Source organism: Podarcis cretensis (assembly GCF_951804945.1).
Source record: "Podarcis cretensis genome assembly, chromosome: 13".
Taxonomy (NCBI): Eukaryota; Metazoa; Chordata; class Lepidosauria; order Squamata; family Lacertidae; genus Podarcis; species Podarcis cretensis.
The window spans coordinates 47,797,868-47,812,069 of record NC_137182.1 but is presented as its reverse complement, the minus strand read 5'-3'; the positions used below and the strand labels follow the sequence as shown (position 1 = coordinate 47,812,069).

The 14,202-nt window shown below is 39.6% G+C and overlaps 1 protein-coding gene across 1 annotated transcript; it reads left to right on the top strand.

Annotated features, from left to right (window-relative positions):
* Nucleotides 1-3,541: 3,541 nt before the first annotated feature.
* On the top strand, nucleotides 3,542-4,471 carry LOC307200518 (olfactory receptor 6X1-like; the record flags this gene model as incomplete). The annotated part of the gene is made up of 1 exon (XM_079949057.1): nucleotides 3,542-4,471. The coding sequence occupies one exon, from the start codon at nucleotides 3,542-3,544 to the stop codon at nucleotides 4,469-4,471; it is 930 nt and encodes a 309-aa protein (XP_079805183.1).
* Between the last annotated feature and the right edge of the window lie 9,731 nt (nucleotides 4,472-14,202).

Here is a 14,202-nt window from a genome sequence, read left to right as displayed (position 1 = left end):
AGATTTCCCCCAAAGATGTCTTAGGGACATCTACATGTCCACACAGTGAAAGATGTCAGGATCCCCAAGGATGTGCTCCACAGGGAGCTGGCTTCAGGCACCAGGCCCATTGGCAGACCAACTCTGTGTTACAAAGATCTCTGCAAAAGTGACATGAAGGCTGACAACATCAACCCTGCCATGTGTGATCTTTTGCAGAGAACCACAGTGCCTGGAGTCAGACAATCAGTGTCAGGAGTCCAGGATCCCAACTTGATAACACAGTAAGCGTAGGTAAGTAAAAGGAGGATTTATTGCAAAAACAAACAGATAGATCTGGACAGGTCTAACAAAGCCGCCAGCATTATCACTCAAGATGACCCTTCTGAAGACTTCTTCCGGTTCCTACAGAATATGTTGAACCGTCACTCCTTACGTCTCTTGTTTTGCTTCCTGTCTAGCAGCCTTCCCATTCGCCGGCTCTTTGGACTTCTTTGATCAGCTCCATCCTCTTCCTGTTCCACTAGGAGGTGGCTCATTCCTGACAGTCAGGTTGGGCATCCATAGCAGTGACCAGAGGAAGAATGACTGCTGTGAGAAGTGCAGAGAGAAGAAAACCTGCAGCAGCACAACCGGACACTTTCATCTGTCCCAGCTGCAATAAAACATGTCTCTCCCATATCACTCTCTACAGCCACAGCAGGCGCTGTAACCTTCCAGCAACTTGGCCTCACCCCTAAAGGCTCACTCATCCATTGTCTCTTGAAACAGACAGATGCCAGCTACAAACTATTATGGAAATAATCTTACAGGTGTTAAGTTAGTCGCTCATGGAATTACCCTGAAGTTTCATCTCATCTTTTTTAAAAAAGAAAACTTACTCAACATTAATTAGTTTTCTTAATTGGCTTGAGAAGATATGGGAAGTCTCCTTCTCTTGTGAGACAAAGAAGATACAAAATGTGGGAGGGGAAAGAATATGCTCACACAGTCTTAAGGAACAGAATTGAGATCTTGGCTGTTCCTTGTGGATATTGCTTCCTGACTACATGTGAAGGTGTACGAGGGTCTTGGGGGAATGTGTCTTTATAGACTGTGGATATATGAATGTCTTTGACATGATTCTCAGTAAAGCAGCACCTGGGTTGTGCCTTTTCGGAATGCACTTTTGTCAGAAGGGACGCGGGTGGTGCTGTGGTCTAAACCACTGAGCCTCTTGGGCTTGCCAATCTGAATGTTGGTGGTTCAAATCCCTGCAACGGAGTGAGTTCCCATTGCTCTGTCCCAGCTCCTGTCAACCTAGCAGTTCAAAAGCACACTAGTGTAAATAGATAAATAGGTTCCGCTGTGGTGGGAAGGTAAACGGCATTTCTGTGCACTCTGGCTTCCATCATTGGCTTCCGTCAAGGTGTTCCATTGTGCGAGTAGCAGTTTAGTTATGCTGGCCTCATGACCTGGAATACTGGCTCCCTCAGCCTGAAAGCAAGATGAGCACCGCAACCCCATAGTCACCTTTGACTGGACTTAACCATCTTGGGGTCCTTTACCTTTACTCTTTTTTTTTACCTTTGTCTGTATGCTTCTGAGGTGTTTTGTGAATGAATAGTCCTGCGTTTAATAATTTCATTCGAATGTCATGGGGACAATTCTCTCAGCTCACCTTCACTTTAAGTGAATTATCTGCATGCAGCTGACTGATGGATCAATTTTAAAGGTGGTTCATTATGTCCCCCACATACATAGCCCTCAAGGCTGCGGTGACCCCCTCTAAGCTCTCTGTTACAGAGATGGTTTAAGGTAGGTAAGAGAGAGAAAGGGGGGTGTATGCTAATAGGAAACTGCATTGTATCTCCAAGCTCTTCGCTGACTAGCACTGGCTCTCCAGGATTTTAGACAGGGGACAGCTCTACTGAAAAATGCTTGGGATTGGACTTTATACTTACTGCATGTAAAGAGATGCTCCACCACTGAGGTACAGTGGTACCTTGGGTTACATACGCTTCAGGTTACATACGCTTCAGGTTACAGACTCCGCTAACCCAGAAAAAGTACCTCGGGTTAAGAACTTTGCTTCAGGATGAGAACTTTGCTTCCTGTGCGGCGGCAGCAGGAGACACCATAAGCTAAAGTGGTGCTTCAGGTTAAGAACAGATTCAGGTTAAGAACAGACCTCTGGAATGAATTAAGTACTTAACCTGAGGTACCACATCCTGGTGAAATGTGATAGGTCATTCAGGAATTTCCAGTTCATGCAAAATAGTCCTTTCATTTGCAATGATTAGGAGACAGTTCTTTTTTCAAGGGAAGTCTCTTATGAAATTTGATTTTCTTTTCTATTGTCTACTGTTATTGTTCACAGTAGGGCTTGAAGGATTTTTCAATTTCAGCACTGAGGGTAGGGATGGATTCCTCCTCTCTCATTTTTCCCCCCAATCTGAAATTCAGTTCTTAACACTTCTGCAGAAATTTGTGGGTTAAAACTGCCATGAAAAATTGTCACTTTTCACCCTAGTTTCACCTATTCATTGCATTCTTGCATGCAGTTCTCACTAACATGCTCATATTTTTAAAGTAGTCCCCAATATAACACACTTTTTCCCTAATGTTGGATGGTATGAGCTTTTAAAGATGTTTCTATTACTGCTCTCTCTCCACCCCCAAACAGAAATTTAATTCCTGGAATTTAGAGTTCCTTAGGAAGAGGGATTGTGAGTTCAACCACTCTAAGCGCTATAGCTTTGTGAGGGGCATCGGGGTCTTCTAACAACTCCCAGAACTCTTAAAAAACCCAGAAACCTACAATTCAAAGGATTGGTTTTGCTTCTTTAACTGTGTAGTGCCAATGAGATCTGGGTTTCTTTAATGAATTACCTCATTGAGGACCAGGGAGACCCCTACCCCTGCCCAACCCGTCTCCCCAAAACAGTACTTCTGTCTTGTCAGAATTTAACCTCAATCTGTCAAACGCCATCCTCCAATAAGAATAAGAAAAATATTTATTTGCATTTTTCCACTTTCCCTTTTTCTTTATTTCCCTATCTTTTTTGTCTTTTTTGTTAATTTTTATAAGCTCTTCTTTTTCCCATTAGTAATAGATTTATAATAAGTGGATTAATAATACCTGTTTCTATGATCATGATTATTTAACAATATTTCAGTTTTCAGATTAGATAGCAACTTTTATAATGCAGTGATCAAATGACACTATTATACCAATGTGATTAAATGATGATACTGAAGCATAATTTTGAAGTTAAAAAAAAGATGAGTGGTCACTTTAATTTCTTCAATTGAATTCCTTTTGTTAATTATATATTGCAGGACAAAGTATTTACTATTACTTGAAAAATCTGGAAGTTTTACAAATCCAGTCGATATGCTTCTGTTCAGACAATACTGTGAATTTTGCAGAATTTTCTTTCTGGGGAGAATATAAAATACATCCCCCTTAACCAGGGTCGTTTGCCCTTTTTATATCAACTATTCCCATGAATAGTTAAATATAATACTGTTCCCATATATTATTGCTATGCTTTCAGGAAAGAAGGAAGGAGCGGTGGAGATGGCTAATGCAACATTTGTCACTGAGTTTATTCTTCTAGGATTTCCAGAAATTCAAGAAATGAACATGGCATTTTACACCATTCTCCTACTGATGTATCTTCTCTCCTTAACGGGACACAGCTTAATCATCTTAGTTGTTTTCATGGAGTCCATGCTCCATACTCCAATGTACTTCTTCCTTGTCAACTTCTCCACAGCTGAGATCTGCTCCACCACAGCTGAGATCCCGAAGATGCTGGTCAATGCCTTCTCGGGCAAAACCAACATTTCCTTTGCATGTTGCATGTTACAAGGTTTTGTTGTCTTCACAATGGGGTCTGTTGAATTCATCACTCTTACCCTCATGTCTTTTGACCGCTATGTAGCCATTTGCAAACCTTTGCTCTATAAAACCATTATGACCAACAACCTCTGCCTCTTCCTGACTTTGTTGGCTTGGGTTAGTGGATTTGTTATCATTTTCCCTCAATCAGCTGTAGTGTGGACTTTCCCATATTGTGGACAAAATGTCATTGATCATTATTTCTGTGATGTTGGGCCTGTTTTGAAATTGGCCTGTGCTGATACAACTTTGATGGAGCTGATAGGTCTCATTTATGGTGCTATTTTCATGTGGGGTTCCTTGGGTATCTCATTAATTTCTTATACATACATCATAGTCACCATCATTCAGATGTCTTCTGCCACAGGACGATCCAAGGCATTCTTCACATGTGCCTCTCATCTAACTGTTGTTATCATCTTCTACATGGCAGATATGTTTATGTACCTGAGACCTACAACCCAAGGTGACACCCGAGTCAACAAAGTGGTATCTCTTGTGCGCACAAGTCTCATTCCCATGTTGAACCCTTTCATCTACACAATCCGGAACAAAGACTTCAAAGCAGCCCTAAGGAAATCTGTGAGAAGGAAAATGGTGTTATAGCAATTCCCAGAATACTTGTGTGGAGATGGACCTCATGCCCTGAATGCCTGAGTTCTGCTCCACTGCCCAGTAGGGGAATTAAGATAAAGAAGTGGAACCCAGTTAGTCTTGCCACTGCCTTAGGGTTATCACAAATATAACACTATATCCTGCTTCCAGGATAAGCTGACCCTTTTTCATGTACCAAATTATGATGTTTGCATACATTTTGCTATTATTTCAGGATAAAGAGAGATGCTACGATCATCACTAAGTTTATTCTTCTGGGATTTAATGAATTTCATGGACTGAATAGGGTGCAGGGTGCAGGGTGCAGAGTTAAACTATTACACGACTTTTCCAGCAACTTTTTGTATTAAAGTGAAGGATCAAACTCACAAATTTGAATCTCCTAACAATCTTGAAACAATCTTTGTGCTGGCCATGACAAACAAAAGAAGGAAGTCTGCTGACTTACTACTACTACTAATAATAATAATAATAATTTGTAGCCTGTCCATCTGACTGGGTTGCCCCAGCCATTCTGGGTAGCTTCCAGCATATATAAAATCATAGTGAATAATTTATAGCAAGAATGAATGAATGAATGAATGAATAAATATCAATATATCATGTTCTGAACTTGCCCTGTATTGAAAGAATATCTACTTTTTCTTCTTCATCATCTCCTCTTCCAGGCATATTCCCAAGACATCTGGGCTCTGTGTCAAAATATAATTTTTATATATAAATTATTAGATGTTCAGCTACAAGTCTTTGGGCTTAACGCCAGGGGAATTGGGGCAATATGCCAACATCAATATTATTCCCTATTTCATACACAGTAGAACAATACTGATTTTTTTTTTTCTTGTGTGTGGACCGTCTTTCTTTTTTAGCTTACTTGGCTGACTGCAACAAATCCTAACATGTGTAATTAGTGAACTGTAATTTCATCAATATGAAGATAGAGTTATCACAAACCTATCTCATTCAGGAAGTCATTTGTTACTGTTGTTGTTTTTTCTCTTTTCTCTTATTTTATTATTTTTGATGGGTTCTTTTTTTACAAAAATGATATTTTATGTTTATGAAGAGATATTCAAAAATACATTTTATATTCAAATATAGAAAAGTTGACTGTTGGATTTTTGCCAAATTGTTTAAGTCAAACAATGAAGAGATATTGGAAGAATATTGATAAAAGGGTTAAAATAATTAAAAATAAATTTAAATATGAAAATAGTCTTAAATGCTGCTAAAATGTGTACAAGTGAATCAATTAGTGTTGTTGAATAGTTTAATCTTGTTCTTCGAAAAAGGTGCCTTGATAGTAATTAGCCGCTTAATTGGCATGGGATATCTCTGAAGTCTCCCAAGGCTTTTCCTTATTTTGGAAGCCTTAGGGTGTCAGCATGTTCCAAGGAAGAAAATAATTAAAAAAGCTTACAAAATCAAATGCACCAGAACTTTTGGGTCTTTCATAGCCAATGCTGTTTCTGGAACACGTGGAATACTACTAAGAAGGTATGTGAGAGTACTTCCTATATTGCAATGAAAAGGTGGCAACAGTTGTAGAATCGTAGACCCATATAGAATCATAGAATCTTAGATTTGGAAAGGACTAGTCCAATGCCCTGCAATGCAGGAACCTCAGCTAAAGTATCCCTGACAGATGGCCATCCAACCTCTGCTTAAAAAACTCCAGTGAAGGGGAGCTCATCACCTGCTGGTGCAGTCTCTTTCACTGTTGAACAGCTCTCACCATCAAAAAGTTCTTCCTGATTATTTTCTGTTCAGGTTTCATCTTAAGGTCTGCAACATGTAGGGCAATACAGCTAAAGCCATGGACATGATGAGTGATATAGGATAGATGATGATGATAGATGATAGATAGATAGATAGATAGATGATAGATAGACAGACAGACAGATAGATAGATAGATGATAGATAGATGATAGATAGATAGATAGACAGACAGACAGACAGACAGACAGATGATAGATAGACAGATAGATAGATAGATGATAGATAGATAGTTATAGATAGATGATAGATAGATAGATAGATAGATAGATAGATGATAGATAGACAGACAGACAGATAGATAGATAGATAGATAAATGATAGATAGATAGATGATAGTTAGATAGATAGATGATAGATAGATAGATGGATAGATAGATAGATAGATGATAGATAGATAGATGATAGATATAGATGATAGATAGATAGATGATAGATAGATAGATAGATGATAGATAGATGATAGATAGATATAGATAGATAGATAGATGATAGATAGATAGATGATAGATAGATAGATAGATGATAGATAGATGATAGATAGATATAGATAGATAGATAGATGATAGATAGATAGATAGATAGATAGATAGATGGATAGATAGATATAGATAGATAGATAGATAGATGATAGATAGATAGATAGATAGATGATATAGATAGATGATAGATAGATAGATAGATAGATGATAGTTAGATAGATGATAGATAGATAGATAGATAGATAGATGATAGATATAGATGATAGATAGATAGATGATAGATAGATAGATAGATGATAGATAGATGATAGATAGATATAGATAGATAGATAGATAGATGATAGATAGATGATAGATAGATGATAGATAGATATAGATAGATAGATAGATAGATAGATAGATAGATAGATGATAGATAGATAGATATAGATAGATAGATAGATGATAGATAGATAGATAGATGATATAGATAGATGATAGATAGATAGATAGATAGATAGATGATAGTTAGATGGATGATAGATAGATAGATAGATAGATAGATAGATAGATAGATATAGATGATAGATAGATAGATAGATAGATAGATAGATAGATGATAGATAGATAGATAGATAGATAGATAGATAGATGATAGAAGATGATAGATGATAGATAGATGATAGATAGATAGATAGATAGATAGATGATAGATAGATGATAAATAGATAGATAATAGATAGATAGATGAATGATAGAGTGGTACCTCTGGTTGCAAACGCCTCTGGTAGCACACGCTCCGGGTTAAGAGCTCCACAAACCTGGAAGGAGCCGCTCCTGGTTGCGAACTTTGCCCCGGGTTGCGAGCGGAAATCGCAGCAGGAGGTGCCATTAGCGAAAGTGCGCTTCATGTTATGAGTGGTTTCCGGTTATGAATGGACCTCCGAAATGGATTTTGTTCACAGCCAGAGGTACCACTCTAGATAAAAATATAATTTAAGCTGTTTCCCCCCTAATACATTTATAGCAATTGGCAGTGCTTTTTTTCCTGGGGCTACGCATACCCCTAAACATTTTGTGACTCTAAGTTTGGCCTCATTGAGCAGCATTTTTCAATATGAGTAGGAAAATGAGAGTACGCCTAAACATTTTTTTTTTTTAAAAAAAAAAAAGCACTGGCAATTGATCATTCCAAAGCAATGTATGCCAACTCCCCTTACATCCCTCCTTACAGTAAGCTCCTACTTACTCTTCCCACTCCATGCAATTACTAAGCTTGCTTTTCACCTTCTCAACCCCATTTTTGAAGCCACTTCTGTCTGCTATTCCACAGTCCCACTTTGCACTCCTGTTTTTACCTTCACACCCAGGTCAATGTCTCCACGTCCTCCTCCTCCTTGTATTTTCCAACAACCCTTGCATGAAACCACCCAATGGTATCCTCCTGCATCTCCTTCCTTCCTACTATTTACCTTTCACCAATGTTGAAGCCACCATTCCCTCTTTTTCTGTAGACCTTTTCTTGCCCCTTCTTTCATACTCACCCCATTCTCATGCCTTCTACTCCCCACTTTAAAAAATGCTTTGCACCCCCATTTCCACCTTCACCCCCTTTCCCTAACTCCTCTTTCTCCCTTTGCACACAAGACTACCCCACATTTCTATACCTCATTGTCTCTCCTATTTTGCAGTCCACTTTGTGCATGCAACACATGATGGTATATGCTTTTGTATCTTTAAGGTGACTATAACCTTAAGAACAAGCCTGTCTGTTCATTTGTTCTGGGTGCTGTACACATATGGGTGAAATATCTGTTCTTATTACATTTAATCTTGAAATGCTGCTACTTATTGCTGCTGTCAGCCAGTGTGGTGTAGTGGTTAAGAGCGGTGGACTCATAATCTGGTGAACTGGGTTCGCTTCCCTGCTCCACCACATGCAGCTGCTGGGTGACCTTGGGCTAGTCACACTTCTCTGAAGTCTCTCAGCCTCACTCACCTCACAGAGTGTTTGTTGTGGGGAAGGGAAGGAAAGGAGATTGTTAGCTGCTTTGAGACTCCGCTTTGAGACCCTTCTTCTTCTTCTTCTTCTTCTTCTTCTTCTTCTTCTTCTTCTTCTTCTTCTTCTGTCCCTGTTATGACTACTACTGCTGAAATTTATTACTTGCCCTTCACCCAAGGTCCCAGGCTGGGTTACAACAATTAAACACAATATGAATATGAATATTAAAAACATTTAAAATAAATTAAAATTACAGAAATACGATGGGTCCTAAAAATATGAATCTCAAGAATCAAAAATCAGGGTAAATAGGTGCATCTTCAGCATTAGCAGAAATCTGTATAATGAAGATGCCAGGCAGTCCTTCTAGGTCACCATCTCCTGAGAATCCAAGGGTGGTTGACTGACCAAGAGGCTAACCTGCACCACTCTTAGCACCCAACACAGTCGGCATGGAAGGAGGCAGTCTCTGAGATATTTGTGAAGACTGTCAGCATCGCCCTTGAGCCAGTGTACCAACTGGACTCATGCACTACAGCCCCGACTGGGCTAGGCGAGCTGGGTAGCACTGCCAGCGACCACCTTTTTCTCAGGAACAGGTCACAGTGCTGTGGACTCACAGCTTAGAGCTGAGAGCACCGGATTCGCTTCCACAATTATACAGTCGTTGCACAGCAGCGTTTTGCAGAGTCCTGCAGCGTATAAACCACTCGGAGAGCAGCTCTGTAAAGTATCCTCCTTTTATTCTATAACTACAACTATAATACAAAACTATATACAGAGCTAAATATTCTGAGCATAAATCAATGCTATACTCTGAGTGCCTGCAGCTGTTCTTAGCAGCAATCTTATCTATAAACACGATCTCTTGCACTCTCTCTCCGACACACTGACTGACTCTCTCTCACACAGAGATTCACTCACTTGACTAATTAAGTAGAGAGCAGTACATTGCTCCTCCTCTCTGTAGAGTCAGCAGAGACCTCAGGAGATTCTCAGGAGATTCTTGGGCATGGGAGGGGTGAAATCTCCTCATCCTCTCCCATTTCATCCAACCATTCAAGAATCTTTAACATAACTGCAATTTGCACACACACTCCAAAAGTCGTTCTCTGCTTACAACCTTGGTAACATATTTGCAGGTATCTCTCTCTCCCCTTATCTAAGACCCTTTATCACATCATTAAACAGTTACTTCAACCACTCTGTGTCTATTAGGAAAGAGTTAAAACATAAATCTCAACCTGTAGTTTACACAAAATACACATTGTGAATACACAAATGAATAAGCAGCTTCTGGAAAAATCTTCACACACATTTCTTCCTCTCAAATACAAATTGATATTTCTAATTAGGCAGATTTGAACAAACCATTTTCAGAACTCAAATACACGCTTTCCTTCTAATATCAGGTAAGGAAATAAATGCAGCGTTTTGTGCCATTACTCTCAGCATACTTCATGCTAGGTTTAAAAACCCCACCAGAGTTGCATGTGACCGCAGCCTTAGCGAACTCTTCAGAAAACCTTTTCGGTGGTACACCCTTGGTTGTTCTCTCGGATCTGCACAAAACTCTTTGATCCTTTTGTTCTGGTGCTTCCTCCTCTTTGGGAGAATGGGGAGCTAAAGTATATGAAGCTGCTAAGTCTGAGTCAGCGTCAGACTCACCTGAGGCTTTTGGGCTCTGATAATCTGTGCCATCATCTGGAACTACATTGGCATCAGGATTATCAATCACATCAGAACTGGCCTCCCTCTTAACTTTCTTTGCCCCTTTGGCACCATCATCACAAATGGGATGGCACTGAAAAACGCCAACTCTGTCCCATTGTGGATTGTCGTCAATGCTCCTGGTCAGCCTTATGGTTTTCGTGTCTGTGATCAGGACACGATAAGACCCTTTCTCATATCCTAGGAAAACACCTTGTTCTCCACGCTTACTCAGTTTGTCACCCTGCGGGGTGTGCACCCAAACCTCTGAACCAAAAATTTTAAAGTGTTTCACACATGGCTTCCTTCCATGAAGCATCTCATATGGGGTGCAATTTACTGCGGACTGGTACCTCCTGTTATACACGTGACAGAAAAACGAAAGAGCTTCAGCCCAAAAAGGATTGGGCAGCCCCGAATCATGTAACAGTGTTCTGATTCCTTGCTGCAGAGTCTGGTTCATTTTCTCACATAAACCATTCTGCCAGGGCGATCTGGGCGTGGCGGTCCTATGCTCAATGCCCTGTTCAGAAAGAAAAGCCTCAAACTCCTCTGAACAAAACTCTCCACCCCTGTCAGTGAAAAGACAACGTACATTCTCATTATGTACATTCCTGAGCCATTTACAAAACCAACTGGACTCATGCACTACAGCCCCGACTGGGCTAGGCGAGCTGGGTAGCACTGCCAGCGACCACCTTTTTCTCAGGAACAGGTCACAGTGCTGTGGACTCACAGCTTAGAGCTGAGAGCACCGGATTCGCTTCCACAATTATACAGTCGTTGCACAGCAGCGTTTTGCAGAGTCTTGCAGAGTATAAACCACTCGGAGTGCAGCTCTGTAAAGTATCCTCCTTTTATTCTATAACTACAACTATAATACAAAACTATATACAGAGCTAAATATTCTGAGCATAAATCAATGCTATACTCTGAGTGCCTGCAGCTGTTCTTAGCAGCAATCTTATCTATAAACACGATCTCTTGCACTCTCTCTCCGACACACTGACTGACTCTCTCTCTCACAGAGATTCACTCACTTGACTAATTAAGTAGAGAGCAGTACATTGCTCCTCCTCTCTGTAGAGTCAGCAGAGACCTCAGGAGATTCTCAGGAGATTCTTGGGCATGGGAGGGGTGAAATCTCCTCAAAGACCACACATAGCACCAAGAGTGAAATATGTTGTGCGGAGTTATTTTGGATTCTTTGGGGATTATGCATCCTTTGATTCTCTCACATAAGGCATCTGAAGATTGGAAGAGGGAAATTTTGTCTATCTGATACATGGCAGTTTGAGTAGAGCAGGGGTTGAGCAATACTGAGCAGAAAATTGCCATTTTAAACAGCAGAGGTTAGGATAGAAAAGGAATGGAGGAATACTGAGGAGATGATTTAACAGGGGTAACTAGCAGGGGTGAGTATAACAACACAAAAAAATAACATAACAAAGCCTTGACAAACCCTCCTTCTTGCTGTATGCGAAGCTTGCTTTAAACTGTCACTCATCTTGCCCCTGTGTCACCCACTTCTTGCTTTACTCAAACTTTTGCCATTGTATAAAATGCACACTTTTTTTTGCCTTTCAGCCCCCCCCCCCCCCCCATTATCACTGTTCTCAAACTTCTCCCCCTTCCATTCTCCAGCTCCCTCATGAGAAAGAGACAAGGATGTGGAGCACTCAAACATTACATAGTACTTTTCTCAAACCTCTGCCATACTTTAAAACCACAATTTTCCTCTCTGTTGTCTCCATTCCTGCATTACTCAAACTTCTGCCATTGTTTTAAACAAGCTGAACAATATAACACAACACGATGGCCAATAACAATGGCACTAAATACTATTTATAGACTAATACAAATGTTAAGAAATTACAACCAAAGTCTCTCTTTTTTAAAAAAAATAAATAAATCTTTTTATTGAGTTCTTTTTAAAACAAAACCATAGAAAGTAAATAAACCAAAAACATACAAACGGTCAAAAAGAAAAAGAGAGAGAGAGGAAAAAAAATACAAAACAGCACATACAGCAAGAAAAGACAAACGCAAAACAAATCAACATCAATTCATGACATAACAATGATTGACTTCCCTCCATCTCGGTTTTGGGCTATATAACCACAATATCTTTCTGCAGTGTAATTTTACAACATCAACACATCGCAGGCTTTAAGTTAGACCTACTGTGATTTTAAAATTTCCCAAATTTGCTTCTATGTATGTTATGAATTTGTTCCAATCGTTAATAAATTTTACCCTTTTTTGATGCCTGATTTTTTTAAAAAATATTTTTATTAAATTTTCACATTTTATGAAGACAAACATACACACACATAGACAAAGACAACACGTATAAAATTTCATAACCTTACTTTCCTAACCCCAGTTCTTGACCTCCCCCCACCCCCCCTTCATACATCCTAGTTCAGTTACATTAACTCAGCAAATTCATATCTCTCATCCTTTGCATATTATTATTGTGTATATATATATATATATATATATATATATATATATATATATTGGGGAAAAAACCATTTACTTGGCCAAATTTTACTTATCCAATTTTCTTATAAATGTTAAAGCCTTTTCTAAGGTCGACTCGAGTTCCTTCCACGAATTTCCCTTTAATCTTAAAAATAGGTCATAGTAATCAAACACAAAAGTCATAAAGATTTAAAAACAAGTTCTCCTTCCCCCCCCCCAGCCCCGGTTTCTGTCCCTTCCAAATGTCCCCACATCCATAACAACAGTTTTTAGCCTGGGTTCCTCACATCTGAGGCCTTTAAGTCCTTGTCAGTCTCTCTTTGCCGATCTTGTTGGTAGCCCTCCTCATTGGTCCTCAGGTTTCGGGGAAGTTCCAGCTCAGTCTCATCAGAATTTCTTCCATCCAAAGTACTTGACACCAGCTGCTGCAGAAGATCAACCAGTCCATACTCAAATAGGAAGCCCCAATCATATTTCTTATTTCTTTTAAATTCAGATATTCCAGACGTTCCAGGGGCTTCCTCCCTCCTCTTTCGCATCTTTCGCAGATTTGTAGTCCAAGGGTCTTCTTCTTTGTATTCTAACAATGTAGGCTTGTGGTTGGTAGTCTCCATCTGTACTAGTCCTTGCTCTCTCTCCCCCTGTTCCAAAGCTATCTCTTCTGATTCAGCTGCAGATTTTTCCCCAGTCAAGTCCATTGTACCTTCAGCAGAGTCCTTTATTTTAGAGTTCAAGGTTATGAGTTGTTTACTCATGACCGTAGTCTGCTCCTCCAGTTTTCCCACAAGAAAAAACATTCTTTCTAACTCTGCCTGTAATTTTCCATCTGCAGCCATTGCAATGTTTCAATGTTTCCCCTAGGGGGATTCTAGTTACTTAATAGTCTTTTCCAATAGTCCTTTACTTTGTTATTTCCCTACTTTATTTCCAACCACTTTAGTTCAAATATAACAAATTAAGTCCAAAAAGTGTTAAATAATAGAGTTTTTAACTTTCGCTGCCCGTTTGACAGCTCCTTTGACAGCTGTCAAACTCCTCGTTCCTTTTTCTCCAGCTCACATAAAGGACACCCCCGGGCCCGGGGAGGTTCAAATAAAATAAAATTCTAAAAATCCACTCTTACTCTCCAGCACACATCTTCTTCTGTCAAATTCATGCAAATATTATCTTTTACAGAACACCAAAGAAAGAACTCTCCACCTTAGTTCTCCAATCTTTGCTTTAAATTTTCTGTAGGCAGGGGGGGTGCGGACTTCCCTTTAGCACATCCCCCGATCGTGCCGAA